This window comes from Theobroma cacao, chromosome 5 (genome assembly GCF_053813885.1).
Source record: "Theobroma cacao isolate CCN51 chromosome 5, ASM5381388v1, whole genome shotgun sequence".
Taxonomy (NCBI): Eukaryota; Viridiplantae; Streptophyta; class Magnoliopsida; order Malvales; family Malvaceae; genus Theobroma; species Theobroma cacao.
The window spans coordinates 37,825,393-37,838,958 of NC_142643.1; the positions used below are offsets into that span (position 1 = coordinate 37,825,393).

A 13,566-nucleotide genomic window follows, 5' to 3' on the forward strand; every position below is an offset into this window, starting at 1 on the left:
GGTTAAGCGGTAAGAAGTGAGGGTCAGATGAGTCTACTCCATGGGAAAGCAGAAGAAAAATACACAAAATGGTAGTCCAAGCTTGGAACTGGGGAGACCTTGAGCGGCAGATAAACCACTGAAAAACGAGCGATTTAGGTTACTAAATTGCGTTTTGACAGACGATATCGGGCGATCCTAAGTCAGATCCCAAAAGTGGAATACCCATCAAACTCTTATGTGGAACTGAGGGCACCTGATTTGCGACTCGAGTGGGTCTAGCAGGAAGCCCGGCTTTCTATTTTTCAGCGATCAATATAAATGGCTTCAAAATTTCAAGTCGTCTTTCACTTTTCCAATACTCCAGAAGCTCGCAAGATTTCTGGGTTTGCAGGCAGAAGAAAAGAATGTCAAAAGGAGAGTCTGGCTCTGCTATGGCGCTACACAAGAGTAAGAGGAACTCAGTATCATTTACAGCCGCAAAAGGGCGTTCAACAATATCAGCCCACAAGACCAAACAAGAGGTAGTTAATTAGCTACTACTATTTTAATCAATTCTTCCTCCATGCAACATTCATGTTAATCATTGTTGTCTTGCACTCTTTTGCTTAGAAGAAGAAAAGAGGTCCGATGGGAAGCAAAACAAGGTGCTGCACCTGGGCTGTTGGCAGAAGCCCTAAGAAGTCCTCCCTTGAGGTAATCGTCCAGGTTTGGATAAATTCATCTGTTAATCTTGGGCTTTTGGGGCGGCTTTTTTCTGATAAAACAATTGGATTATTGAAACAGAAAAGGGAGAAGAAGAAAATGAAAGCCCGGGTGACGGAGATGGAAGCGTTTGTGTCAGACATGAGAACCCAAGTGGACTCCGAAAGACGTTTGCTGCTGGAAGGAGAAGCAACGGTGGAAGAGTTTAAAGCACTAGTTGCGCAAAAGAGGGAGGAAAATAAGCTGCACTTTATGATGATTCTACGGGACGAGCTTCTTGCTGATCACATTCAGTTCAATATTCTCCCATAGCCAGACATATATAGCACTGCTTTATGAGATGATCACCTACTTACGTTTACGTGCCTATTTGGTGTTCGTTACATATGGGACCGACATCTATGTGCCAGATTTGTCGTTGATATTAGTAGTTTTGATTGGCTTATGCAATATTTTCCTTCAAGTTTGAGATCATAAAGGCATTTTCGAACACGCATAAAAGATGAGTTCATGATTATTTCTGCAATGTGGAAATTTTTCAAGGAAGAAGATTTTGCCGTGGACTTGCCACTGCAAAATGTTCAGAAGAAACCTAACTACTAAGCAGCTCTGCCCAATCTCCTCTTTGCCCTATACGCCAGGAGTCCAGGAGAATAATGCATGAATTATCCATGGAAATTTTCTAATACCAAATAACTCGTTATAAATGTGTGTAATTATAAACTGGTAGTTTTCCAAGCAGAATGACAACACAAAATTGTACAACAATTTAGGACCAAAACTGCTACCCCTAAACTCCGTTGATTCAGCTTCGGTAGCCATGATAGTCCACATGGAAGACAACTAACAGCACCACAAGTGGGGAAGCAGGAGCAAGCAAGGCCCATCAAAGCTCATCCTGCAAACCAAATAAAGAACTCGTTACTGGATGATCAAGATGATTCATCAACTTCTTAAGATAGTTATGCTGCCTTTAAACAGTATAAACAAGCAGTAAGCGAGAACATCCCAAATTCTGAACCCACTATAAGCATGTGTTACAAGTTTTCAAGATGACTTCTACTTATAGAAATCATAGCCCTTGCGGGGATCTCTTGAGAAAATGAGAGGACACAATCAATGGTCAAAGAATATGAGAATGCTCTTTAGTAGTACTTCTACTGACCACTTCAACCATAGAGTACTAACATAAATCAGGGACCAATTTGTATGTATAGTGAATGATCATGGATTGAAACAAAATAAACAAAATAAAAAGATGTCTCATTTACTTCAACAAAATCTGAAGAGTTTGGCATTGTTAGCAACGGAAATGAATTATATGGTACAAAATCTCATTTTGAAGACATGAAGTGAAAATAATTTTGGGAGCATTCTCATAGAAGATAGCATGTTGTTAAGAAGAAATAGGTAAAGCGAAAGTTGATACTTACATGATAATCATCCAAGTAATCACGTGGATGCTGCAAAGAAAACATTTCAATTAGAAATTGAACTTCTTAATGGCAGTATGGTTGAAAAGTTTGATAAGCTAAACATTCAAGGTCCAATTACAAAATCCAATTGAATTTATATTCATATTTGAAGTACACACACATTTCTCTCTTGAAGCTGTTAAATTTTTTAAAATGCTGCTAATTACTTTTCCATCCTCAAAGCAGACTCATGGAAGATGGAAATCTGTTATTTTTATTTTAAATTTAATGAGTTTGATTTCAATTTTTACATCTATTAGGCTAGTTTTAGATTATATTAATTTATATTGTATTTAATTTCCAAACATTAGCATTTTAGGGTTATATTTCATATTTTACAGTTTATTAGGGTTTTGGTTTAGTTATAAATACTTATGTATTTTTAGTTTCAATGAGCTTTTGGATGATGAATATTGGACATTTTGAGATATTATTTATTGAGATTTTCTCATTCTATTGATCTTTTCTCCCCTAGTTCTTCTGTGTCTGTTCCTCTCTAATTGTTGCTATCTCTAATTTTCCTTCTAAACTTCTACTACTATCTCTTTTCCCTATGTTTGTTCTACCTCACTCAGCTTGGATTCAAAGTCTCAATTTCGAAAAAGCTTCAAAACCAATCATCCAAGCCAAATATCTGGTCTTACAGAAAGACATATGCTCATTTAAAAACCTAGTATAAGGCCTACATTAATAATAATATTCACAAAAGCAGAAACCAACTAACAAATCCCACATTAATAAGGTCCTAAATTTCCGAATTTTCATCTAAGGTGTAAATGCCTGAAATACCTAACCAGTGGTCCAACATCTTTCCATAGATTTCTTGTGTGGGGACATGTGATTTTGCAAATTGAATGTTAAGCTCAAGAATAGAAATTCGGAAATCAGAATTTGTTGTCCAGTTTCTCTTAGTTTCTTGGTCTTTGTCAATGGTGCTACATCTATGAAAAAAAAGGTTATAGCATATAAAATACAAACCCTTCTGTATCTGTCCCTATAGCGCTCCCTATCCCGGTATCGTCTATCGTAACCCCTTTCCTTTCTTCTCCTCTCACCTTCCTCTCTCGCTCTTCGAGCTTCCTGTAGATGTTGCACTTAAATCTACTTAAAGGACTATTCAAGAAAACCAAAGTTCATATAGAATTAATGGATAAATATGAAGAGCAAAGGTCAGTCAATAACCTCTTCCTCTTGTGCTTTTCTCACTTTCTCTGCTTCTTCAAACGCCTCTTTTTCTAACTGAAAGATTAAAATAAATGAAAATTAGGCATCATTATTGAGAAAATCATCTGCTAGTAAAAGGAGAAAGAGCAGGGCAAACCTCTCGGTTGGCAAACACTTCATCTACCACTTGTTTCGCATACTCAGGATCATCACAGATCAAAACGTTGTCAAAAACTGAACCAGCCTTGACCTGAGCATTATATTTCAAGATTGCATCATACAAATGAAGGTTATCCTAAACTAGCAGACTGATACTTATGTTCGATAGACATACCTGCCAAACTTCAATGCCCACATATTTGATTGGCTTAAGCACATAAAGATCAGGATCATCTTCAAACTCTGGAGAGAGACAAGAATATCATTCAAATCTTTGTAGCAAATTCTTCAATTCCAAAGATTCTTAGCCGCAACAGCCATGAGGAAATATAAAAATATATTGGAGTACCTGGATTATCAATATAAGGAATCTTCCATTTCCCTTTATAATTTGGGTTCTTGATTTTCTGTAGTCATAAAGGAAGACTGTATTGATGAGATGTTGCAGTTAAAAAATTAGGTTTCACAGTTTACTTGTTAGCTTTAAACATACCTTTGGTTTCCATGGTCCTTTGTATTTTGGATTTGGTATCTTTGGTCGTTTCCAAATACCATCCTCTTCTTCATCCCAATTATCAGGCTAACCAGTGAAAAAAACATCAGTCATAATATGATTATGCCAGTAGCATGAGAGAGGGATCTGGTGGCAGGTAAACCACAAAGCAAATCCAGGTGCATGGCTTAACATTATTGCTTCTCAAATACCAAACTAACCTCTTCAGCTTTAGGATCAGGAATTTCTTTTGGAATTGAATCATACCCCTGCAACACCAAGAGGAGCTTAGGCATATTTTGCATTGAAATTATATATCAACTGGAAAATCATTAAGAAAAAAGATGATATGATAATTTACCTCAGGTTTCTTGGCATTAGGATCGTCAATATATTCTCTATCATCCCAGTCAGCAGGCTGCAAAAGATAGAAATTTAAAGTTCAAAAAAACTGACCTTATGAAGAAAGGCTGAAATCAGAGTCAAATTGAAAAGGTAAATCTTAAAGCAGCCCTAGCTAAGATGGTTGAAGAAATTACTGTTCTCTCTCATTTAGGACGGCTGACAGTCAATATTGGAAATAAGATTTCAATAGGAAAAAATTAACAAAAGCGTTGAATTAAGTAGTCCAAAGTAATCAGTGGTTTCAAAGCTCAAATGTTAACCTTTTTAGCTTTGAGATCTTTGATTTTGCGTGGAGGAAGAATATCCCAGTCTGTATACATAGTTCCAGAATCCCTTTCACGGTTGTCGATGAGGACACTATAACTTGCATCGGGCCTAAGAATAAATGTGTAGAAATGAGTTAACTTGTCTGTTTCACATTCCAATTCCTTCTTGAGAGGGTAATTCTGGCCCTGGTAAGAAAGTATAACGTGGAGCTTCTTTGTTTGTGTGCCACATATATCTGGCCCAAACATTAAGCTGCAGGAAAAAAAAAAAGTGAGGTTAGTCAACAAAAATTTCTGAAACAAATTAAAAAAAACTGAAAAAAAAAAAAACTGTAGAGGTAGTCCCTAAAGAAGGTTGCTCTAGAGACTGATGAGAAATGCATCCAAGCAATTAATTCAACATTCATGCTAACGGCCAAAAAGAATCTCTTTAGAAGTAAGAACATGTCAAAAGCACATTAAGTAACTGGAAGCAAACATCAGGAAAGATGACTATTTGCACATAATTACTCTATAAAGAGTTTTGAACCTCAGACAAATCTCTATGATCAATTTTTTAGGATGAAATTTTGAAGGATTCAACCTTAAATTTTCCGATCTCAGAAGTAAGATCATCTTTCATATCTACTTTTTTATTCTTCTATCCCTTTTTATCTCACAAGTTTTCCTTCACATCATCTACAGCCACAAAAAGAAATTCTCTGCCCCCTCCCCCCACCCCTTTTCCAAAAAAGAAAGCATGTCTAAGTTGTTCTATACAGGTTCAATTACCCTAAATCACAAGCTCAAGGTTGCAAGTCAAATATCACTGTTATCATCATTACCCCAAATTGTCATTGTAAAATAGAAAAGCATTAACCATCCCTAGTTTACATTCCTGAAAAGGAAGTCTCAATGATTATGAGATGTACAAGAATGCAGTTAAGACAACCACATAATGCAGTAAGAAAATGAGAACCAAGTGCCAGAAATTTGCCTGTAAAAGATGTTGGGTGAAAAATTTTGAAACAAACCTATATGGGGTGTCCCCTCCAAATTTCTTTTGATTGACAAATGCAGAGAGAAGCTTTATGTAACCACCACCACATTCAATGTCCTGCTCAAATCTTAGAGAGTATTGGAGGACCAATGTCCTGTTCTTATTTGTAAACTCAGGTATCTTTGCTGATATTGCAAAATGTTTGGCATCACCAGACGTCTGAATACCTACAAAATCATAGGCATTCTCAGAAACCATGCTAGTTCGCTTGCCTTAGCTATCAAGGGCAGATTGTCAGAAGAAAAACAATGAGAAAAAATGGGAAAAGGTAATTTAGTGGTCACGTGGACTCTCTTAGGAACATGGATAATTTGTGAGCTCAGTGATTCCCATAAAATAGCTTGGTAATGTAGCTATACATCAATTCATTTTTGTAAATATCTTTCGCAATCCATACCAACCAGCCCCGTTTGATCTTATTCTTAATGATATAAAATTCTGCAAAAGCTTTTCCGGAAATTGCCCTTTTTCAGAACAAATCTTAATTAAATTTATCTTTCCAGATTAGGAAACACAATTTTTATCTACAGAGGGATCTACATAAAAAGCAAACACTTAATGTTTTCTGCCAACTATGCTATCACTCTGAATCAAAATGAGAGAAAAGTAACGTTTAAATTAATTTTGCCATTTCAAAAACATGGTCAGGAACTCAATAGTCACCTTGTGATAAGGAAACATTGAATTACAATCCTCACTTAATACAGCATACTTAATTGGCAACTGAAAACGTCCATCATACAGTTTAGATTTGGTATTTTATATACAGAAACATAATGACTACTACAGGCACTATAACACTTATGTGAAATGCAGGCTCAATGGTGACACTCGAAAGAACCAAAAATCAGGATTGCAGGACAGGGGGATAGAACGAAATGAACATTGTAATATCAAAACTGCACTTGTACATGTTTAATGTGCTCAAGTGTGCCCAATTCAGAGGTGGAAGCACTTAAATATGACATGATAAAGATGACTGGGATTGTGGTTAGGGTAAAAACAGCAGCAGATGGAGAAACAAACAAGTATTATGAAAATGATTCAGTGTGGTTTTTTATAGAGGTAATTCTGGCAGAAAAGAGATTATTGAATTGTTATGGCCATGGATGGGTACACATAAGTTTTTATCATATCATTTACCAGCTTAAAAGCCTCTCTCATGGTATCCACTGTTGAGATTTTTACCTTTCAATTTGATTGCAAGGTTAACAATTTGACATGATAATTTCAGAATATTAATATACCATTGAAACCTAAAGTAAAATACTTTTTCAGAGTACTAAAGGGTGAGAATACATAGAGAGTCCTGAGATTCAATTAAAAGGAAAGACAGATAAATAAAAATTGAAGCCTTGTTTCAGACAATACAGCCAAGGTACACCATGGTTAAGAACAACTCTATGATGTCCAGGCCCTATATAACAAACCAATTCTGTAAAAAGCTATCAAAACCACAAGAGATTCACGTTGTGAGGAATATTTAAGCGCTCTGTAGCATAATTAGTTGATGCCATGTGAAAATTCTGGTCTCAAGTATCATTAATTAACCTGTCTTTTGTTTTCTCTCTTTCTTTTTTTTTTTTTTATGAGTTTCTGTGTATGTAAACAAACACATCTAGAGCAAATTCTGATGTTGGATAACAATGAATGAAGTTAATCATAATAATATTCAAAATTGCTATGCTGTTCACTTATTTCCCAATATTCTCCAATTTTTGAAAGAACACCAATATAACCAGCAAGAAAAGGTGAGACCATACCTTTATCATCAGGATCACCGGACCACTTTCCAGCTGTGTGCTTAAATCCTCCAGCTTTTCCTTCAGTTCTTTTCCAATCTGATTTTACCCAACGGCTTTGCCATCCATCTGTTCACAACATCAGATGATACCGATGTAGGTTAAAACATGCAAAAAAATGTTAAGAGTCCAAATTCTAACATATAAATGTATCAAAAATATATGTACGAGTTTCAGAGACTGCAAGCTGATGCACTCTAAAATTACAATCACAAACGTATTGGTTTTATGCATTTCATTCAAGAAAAACAAAAAACATTAAGAAGACTGATACTGTGGTGACACAAGCTTTTCACAGGACAAAAAGTCCAAGGCAAAAGAATGATGAACAAATAATGGTCAATAAAAATTAACCGATTTCTTTGCTCCATCTTTTGATTGCTGAGACAAATGCAAGAATAGAAAGGAATAAAATGCTGGATGCGTTAGTAAAATGAGAATCAGCCAAATAAAATGTCACTTGAAACCATCAAATCGAAATCCAGAACCAAAGCCTTAATTCTTATTACACTTTCTGGAAAGACTAAAAAACTAACATCAAAATAAAAAGTAAGGCAAGTTCAAAGTTCAAGCTTTTATTAATCAAAGAACTCTGAAAAGAAACTGATAATCCTTTCAAAAGCAATGATTGCCCACTTGTGGTGACTGGTTGGTGAACCAAGACAATGACTTTTTTTTTTTTTCTCTCTTTTTTCTTTGTTTGATGCATATGATGAAAGAGCAAATTTTTAAGAATTAACAGCATTTGCTTCACCACATCCACAGAAGGTTGGAAAAAAGAAAGATAAGAAAATCAATAAACAAAGAGTGACATGATCAGCATCTAAAAACACTCTCTTTTTCTTTTGTGGGGTGAGAAGGGGTAACCTTTTCTGCTTTTTCTCTCTTTATATTTATATACCATTTCCTTCTCTACAAAAATGATGCTTTAACTACCAATCATTATGACAAGTGATGTTTATATAATCTTGACAAACTTAAAACCAAACAAATTTCCACATGCTATTAGAAAGGAAAAACAAATAAGTAAGAAAAATTCAGTTGACTTTAAATTCTTCTTCTTCTTCTTTTTCAGGTGACAAAAAACACAAAAGGGAAGATATCAAGATAACTGGTTCCTATCATTGTTCTCTTCTCTTCTTTCTTTCCCTTTCCTAGCACTGCTCTCATTATCCTCCAAAACCAAAGCTTTTCAAGGAAATCATTGAGCTACGTACAAGTGCAAAGGACTGCTTTCTTCAATAGCAAAACAGAACACACCCCAGAAAATTAAAATTAAAAAAAAAAGGAAAATTAACTGTTCAAATTTTGGTTGACTTATATACTGTAGTCAAGTCAATGCCTGAAAAATGAAATTTCCCTCTCTTTTTTTTGGTTCTTTCTTTTGCCTTTTTTTTCTCAGCTACCAAACAAATCATTTTGTAAAGGTGTAAATTCCAAGCACATTTTTTACTTCAAAATTCTCAATTCTTTCCTTCCAGAGTTTCTCCACAACACAACACAGAATAAGAAAAAGAAAACGAAAAAACAGTCAGAACCGCCGCCAAGACAAAGCAGTTGGATAACAACCTGACAAAGATAGTGCAGTTGATGACGTGGCAAAACTGATTTTTTTTTTTTAAGATTTGGCAAAAACTGAAATCTTGAAATTCTTTTGCTTTCTTTTTTTCTTTCTCGGTAACCAAACAAAGCGTCCATGATCATGGTAACAAACAGATAACGTCCTTAACCTCTTCAAATACCAGTAAAAAAAAAAAAAGAAGGCTTATTCAAAGAAGTAGCAAGCAAGTAAAAGATAGTACCTTCAAATCGCTCTTCAAAAATAATCTCTGAAACAGAAAATCGAAGTAAAAGCGAAAATAGAAGCAGGCCAAGCGCAACATTTGGAGCATGGCGTGCCATTAGTGGCAAATGACAAATGCTACTACTGCCTCTCTGCCTAGCTTTTCCATAGATTTGGCTAGTTATAGAATGTTTGGTAACTCATTGACCTTGATCATATCTTTTATTTACGGCAATGCCATGCATTATTTCCAATTTGACTTGGCAAACATTTTCTAGTGGGAATATAAAGTGTTCCTTCCAGTTTTTTTTTTTGGGGGGGGCGATTAATATCGTTAAGACCCTACATAGTTGTAATAATTTGGACCTTTGGGGTTTGCTAGCCAATGAGAAGTGAGGACGACGTTGCAATGTCCAATTGTCTTAAGTTCTCATCCTTTCCTTCTCTATGTTACTTCACAGTGTCTTTAGTCCATAAGACACTTGAAAAGGAAAACATATAATACCAAAAATAACCCTTTCCACTTTGATGTTAATATTTAATTTTTTTATAATTGAAAAAAGGAATTCGAACTTTACTTTTTAAATAGAGAGATTATGCATAAAATAATGAACTAAATGTTCGAGTGTTAATATTTAATTTAAATATAAAAATTAAGAATTATCAATTTTATTTTAGTATTTTGCAATAAATTCTTTTTAAATCGTTTTTATAATATTGATTTAATATTTTTAAGGTTGCGAAAACATGCAATAACAATCAATCAAATTATTTTAAAATGTTTTTTTAATAATCTTATAAACACTCTGTAAAAGCGAATTCATATATATTTATCATTAAATTACATATTTAAATTGAAAATGATACTGTTTGTAAATTTATAATTGTGTGGCAATTATAGTCCAACCTATTTACATTTAACAAAAGCCAACATCAGAAACCCAAAAACACGTTGGTCTTAAAGGTTTCAATGACCGGAAGAGAAAAGAACTTGGGGTCCAGCGCCAGGAAAGTGGTTTCTCAGAAAGCAGGAATCCGTTTCCAAGAAAGTACACTAAGCAACTCTGGGCCTCCCCTCACTTTGCAAAAGGGCATTATAGTAGTTTTGTGACGGTTGGAGGGGTAAACCGTCGAAAAGACTTTTGGTGTGTGGACCATTGACTCTTGAGAATCAAGGTCTCCTTTGGGTCTAGTCTTCAGTCTTCCCTTCCCTTGTGAATCGGGGAGAAATAATAACGTGACAAGTGCTGCATCACCCAATTTAGGGATTTATTATTATTATTAACATTATTTACTATCATCAAAGCTAAACGAAAGTAGAAAACCCTACTACCATCACTATGACGTAGAACTGAAGCCAATCAACTAACTAATTAGCCAAATATTCTTTGATTCCTTTTCTAATTTAGCTGTGAGCATGGCCGGTTTTTCTTGTGGGATAAAGATATTTTAAAGTTTTATTTGATTTTTGAGTTAAAACTCAAGCTTGAGTTCGAACCTGAGTTAAAGCTCCGTGTTCCTTACCTGAATCGAACCCAATTAAAACGAAATCAATTTAACTTACTAACTTTGCAAGTCTAACTCAACCATATAAAGTAAATGTTTCACTGACCTCAAACTGTCTTCAGCCTCGAGTTTCTGAATCACGCTGACTGACTCGAACGTAGCACTGTATTGTATTCACTAGGCTCAACTCGATTAGAACCCTAAGCTAGGCTTCATATTGGGCTTCTCATAGATCCAAATTGGTAATTTTTGGCTTGTCATGATAAGGCCAGAAGTGTACCTTGGTTCTTTTGGTAATTTGGACTTAACTACGGCCCGAATGATTGGATACAACTACCGACTGAATAAACAAGCACATAAAGCTTAACTTTACTTCATAAAGAAGCCAAGCAATGCCTTGCAACAATCAAGTAAATTCATTTTCTTAACTTAATGACCTAAATTTATTAGTTAAAATGAAAATATTATTGAGGCAATAAAGAAACAGTCCTTTTTCTCACCAAAAAGTTACATTTTATGAACTGGAACAGCAGCATCGAAGCAGCAAATATCCAAAATAATCCTCCTCAATAGGAACTCAAAATCAAAGGGCACGACTGACAGTTGTCTAGATGGGAAGATCCCATAATTCTCCTAATGCAGCTCTTGATCTCACAGGAACAAAGTGAAAACAAAATATAAAGAGTAGAGCTTCGTAATTTCCCACCTACTTTGCCTGAGGGTGAGAAGCAATGAACTCAACAGCAAGATTGATTGTGCTGATCTTGTCTGCCTCATTATCAGGAATCTCGAACCCAAATTCTTCTTCAAGGGCCATGACAACCTCCACAGTGTCTAAACTATCCAATCCAAGATCATTTTGAAAATGCGCATTTGGGTTAACCTACAAAAGAGAAAAATGATATATTAACCAGAACAAAACACTCTACAAGAGCAAAATTCTATATGCAACCAAAAGAACTTGTTAGAAGTTGCATTCTTAATAACCTAAAAAAATTGCTTTTTGTCATCTCAAAATGTATTGAGGAAAAAAGAAGAGAAACTGCAAATTGAGGAAAGGTGTATTGTGTGCCTTTTCCTCACAAAGAGACACATCTAGGAGCAAAAGATATGTGCCTCAGAAAAACGACTCATCAGGATTGATTTATGAATCATTCACCCAAGCACCCAAATTTATGATTATCTACAGCAAAAGCATGTTTGTGCCTGACCTTCTCTCTTCAAATTGCTTACATGCAAATTGCAGAAGCTTCACATTCCCTTTGTTCCCCAATTAAGAAAACAAAAAAAGTTGCTATTGGAATGAATGTCGAGAGAAAACATAAGAACCAGGCAGAAATCAGCACCGAGAAAATGAAATTACATTATAAACAAGACAAAAATTTCTCCCATTTTCCACTGAGCAGGTTTGTCCATTCAAAATCTACCTCAACAATTTGGTGGCAATTAACTAGAGCTAAAGAATGGAACTTTTTTTGCTCTGAACATTGTGCAGTAGAATTATCATAACCGAACAACAAAAAAAGGAGAAATATATTGCCAAACCATCATCTAATCGATTTTAAATAAATGCAACTGCATACCCTTGACCAATCATAAAGTAAGCCGAAACAATCCAAAACCTAAGCCCCTGTTTTCCACAATTTGATATGAAACAACCACAACTTCAGATTGACGAAGCAACATAAAGGCACTTATCCAGTTTCATATTAGAAAGTTTGTAATTGAGGGCACCTTTAACCACACCTTAGTCATTTTTAAGCAAATACGAGTAAACAAATCGGGAAATAAGAACACAACAAACAAGCACTCAGCATTAGCTTCGTGGTCGCATTGGAACTTGCAAACAATTATCCATTTCCCTGCCACTATAGAATTAAAACACTACTTATAAACCAAAAAAAAAAAGCAAACGTACAGCATAGCAATACTTAATCAAACAAAGCTATTAGTTAATAGAACGGAAGAAGGAAATAAATCAAACCCTAAATATCACCATTTCTATAATTAAGAAAACAAATCATATCCCCGGAGTATATAATACACAATTCATCTATAACCAAAAAACTTTAAAAAGGAAAAACAAAAGAAAAATGAAGTGAAGTGAAACAGTAAAGACCTTGGAAGGATCAACTTTCTGGAAGTTTTTAACAACGGAGATGACGCGATCGGTGACTTCAGATTTGTCGAGGAAGGAGCCCTTGACCTCATCGCAGAAACGGCGGCGTATGGCGTTGAAGGTAAGAGCAAAGAGCCCGTGACTGGTAGGGTTAGGGTTACGGGCAAGGGGCGTTGCGTTCACCCTCAAGTGCTTTAGCAAAGCTCCTCTCACTGCCGCCATTTCGATAAGTAGCCCTCTCTCTTGGGTGAAAATGGGTAGACGTTCTTCGTTTGGCCTCTCTTTTTCTCCCTCGAAACCGCGAAAAATGCGAACCCTGTGTAGCTCAGGAGGCGAGTAAAAGAGCGAGATATCAATCACTACTACTACGACGTCGTAATGTGCCTTTTAAAATTGTTTCGCGTATTGACATGATTGTTAAAATCGGTAACCGTAATGTAAAAAGAAAAATGTTAAATGCTAATAAAACCTTTACATATAATACAGTATAATATAATAATATAATTTAAATATACATTACTATATATACCTATAGTTCTTCACTCCCAAAGGAAATAGTTCTCACATCTTCAACCTTATCATACTTGATTATATATAATCACATGGTAATCTAATATATATATGTATGTATGTGTGTGTGTGTGTATATTTAAAACCATTGTTAAACCAAA

General features: G+C 35.2%; 3 protein-coding genes across 5 annotated transcripts; 1 reads left to right on the plus strand and 2 right to left on the minus strand.

Moving 5' to 3' along the window:
* Window positions 1-1,185, plus strand: LOC18599244 (uncharacterized). Of its 2 annotated transcripts, none has more exons than XM_018121421.2 (3): window positions 1-503; window positions 595-675; window positions 766-1,185. In XM_018121421.2, exons 1-3 carry the CDS (start codon window positions 387-389, stop codon window positions 994-996), a joined length of 429 nt encoding a protein of 142 aa, XP_017976910.2. In that variant the 5' UTR covers window positions 1-386; the 3' UTR covers window positions 997-1,185. The 2 variants fall into 2 exon arrangements, with proteins under 2 accessions (XP_017976910.2, XP_007029190.3); XM_007029128.3 differs by having other exon boundaries at window positions 7-503; window positions 592-675.
* Window positions 1,186-1,349: 164 nt separating this feature from the next.
* LOC18599245 (calreticulin-3-like) lies at window positions 1,350-9,439 on the minus strand. Of its 2 annotated transcripts, XM_007029129.3 has the most exons (14): window positions 9,290-9,439; window positions 7,449-7,556; window positions 5,660-5,852; window positions 4,641-4,899; window positions 4,337-4,393; window positions 4,197-4,244; window positions 3,976-4,062; window positions 3,832-3,889; window positions 3,658-3,725; window positions 3,481-3,573; window positions 3,342-3,398; window positions 3,138-3,239; window positions 2,118-2,147; window positions 1,350-1,582 (listed from the first exon to the last, which is right to left on the minus strand). In XM_007029129.3, exons 1-14 carry the CDS (start codon window positions 9,387-9,389, stop codon window positions 1,571-1,573), a joined length of 1,272 nt encoding a protein of 423 aa, XP_007029191.3. In that variant the 5' UTR covers window positions 9,390-9,439; the 3' UTR covers window positions 1,350-1,570. The 2 variants fall into 2 exon arrangements, with proteins under 2 accessions (XP_007029191.3, XP_007029192.3); XM_007029130.3 differs by lacking the exon at window positions 3,138-3,239.
* Window positions 9,440-11,218: 1,779 nt separating this feature from the next.
* On the minus strand, window positions 11,219-13,220 carry MTACP2 (mitochondrial acyl carrier protein 2). The gene is made up of 2 exons (XM_007029131.3): window positions 12,896-13,220; window positions 11,219-11,659 (listed from the first exon to the last, which is right to left on the minus strand). Exons 1-2 carry the CDS (start codon window positions 13,115-13,117, stop codon window positions 11,483-11,485), a joined length of 399 nt encoding a protein of 132 aa, XP_007029193.1. The 5' UTR covers window positions 13,118-13,220; the 3' UTR covers window positions 11,219-11,482.
* Window positions 13,221-13,566: the final 346 nt, after the last annotated feature.

Bases quoted from the DNA above. Each gene is read 5' to 3' on its own strand.
- LOC18599244 (XM_007029128.3), top strand. From the start codon at position 387: ATGTCAAAAGGAGAGTCTGGCTCTGCTATGGCGCTACACAAGAGTAAG. The intron at 504-591 runs GTAGTTAATTAG...TCTTTTGCTTAG, and splicing joins CCCACAAGACCAAACAAGAG to AAGAAGAAAAGAGGTCCGAT. The intron at 676-765 runs GTAATCGTCCAG...TTATTGAAACAG, and splicing joins CTAAGAAGTCCTCCCTTGAG to AAAAGGGAGAAGAAGAAAAT.
- LOC18599245 (XM_007029129.3), bottom strand. From the start codon at position 9,389: ATGGCACGCCATGCTCCAAATGTTGCGCTTGGCCTGCTTCTATTTTCG. The intron at 5,853-7,448 runs GTATGGTCTCAC...ATGATTTTGTAG, and splicing joins CGGTGATCCTGATGATAAAG to GTATTCAGACGTCTGGTGAT. The intron at 3,890-3,975 runs GTATGTTTAAAG...TTATGACTACAG, and splicing joins AAGGACCATGGAAACCAAAG to AAAATCAAGAACCCAAATTA.
- MTACP2 (XM_007029131.3), bottom strand. From the start codon at position 13,117: ATGGCGGCAGTGAGAGGAGCTTTGCTAAAGCACTTGAGGGTGAACGCA. The intron at 11,660-12,895 runs GTCTTTACTGTT...TCTCTTTTGTAG, and splicing joins AGAAAGTTGATCCTTCCAAG to GTTAACCCAAATGCGCATTT.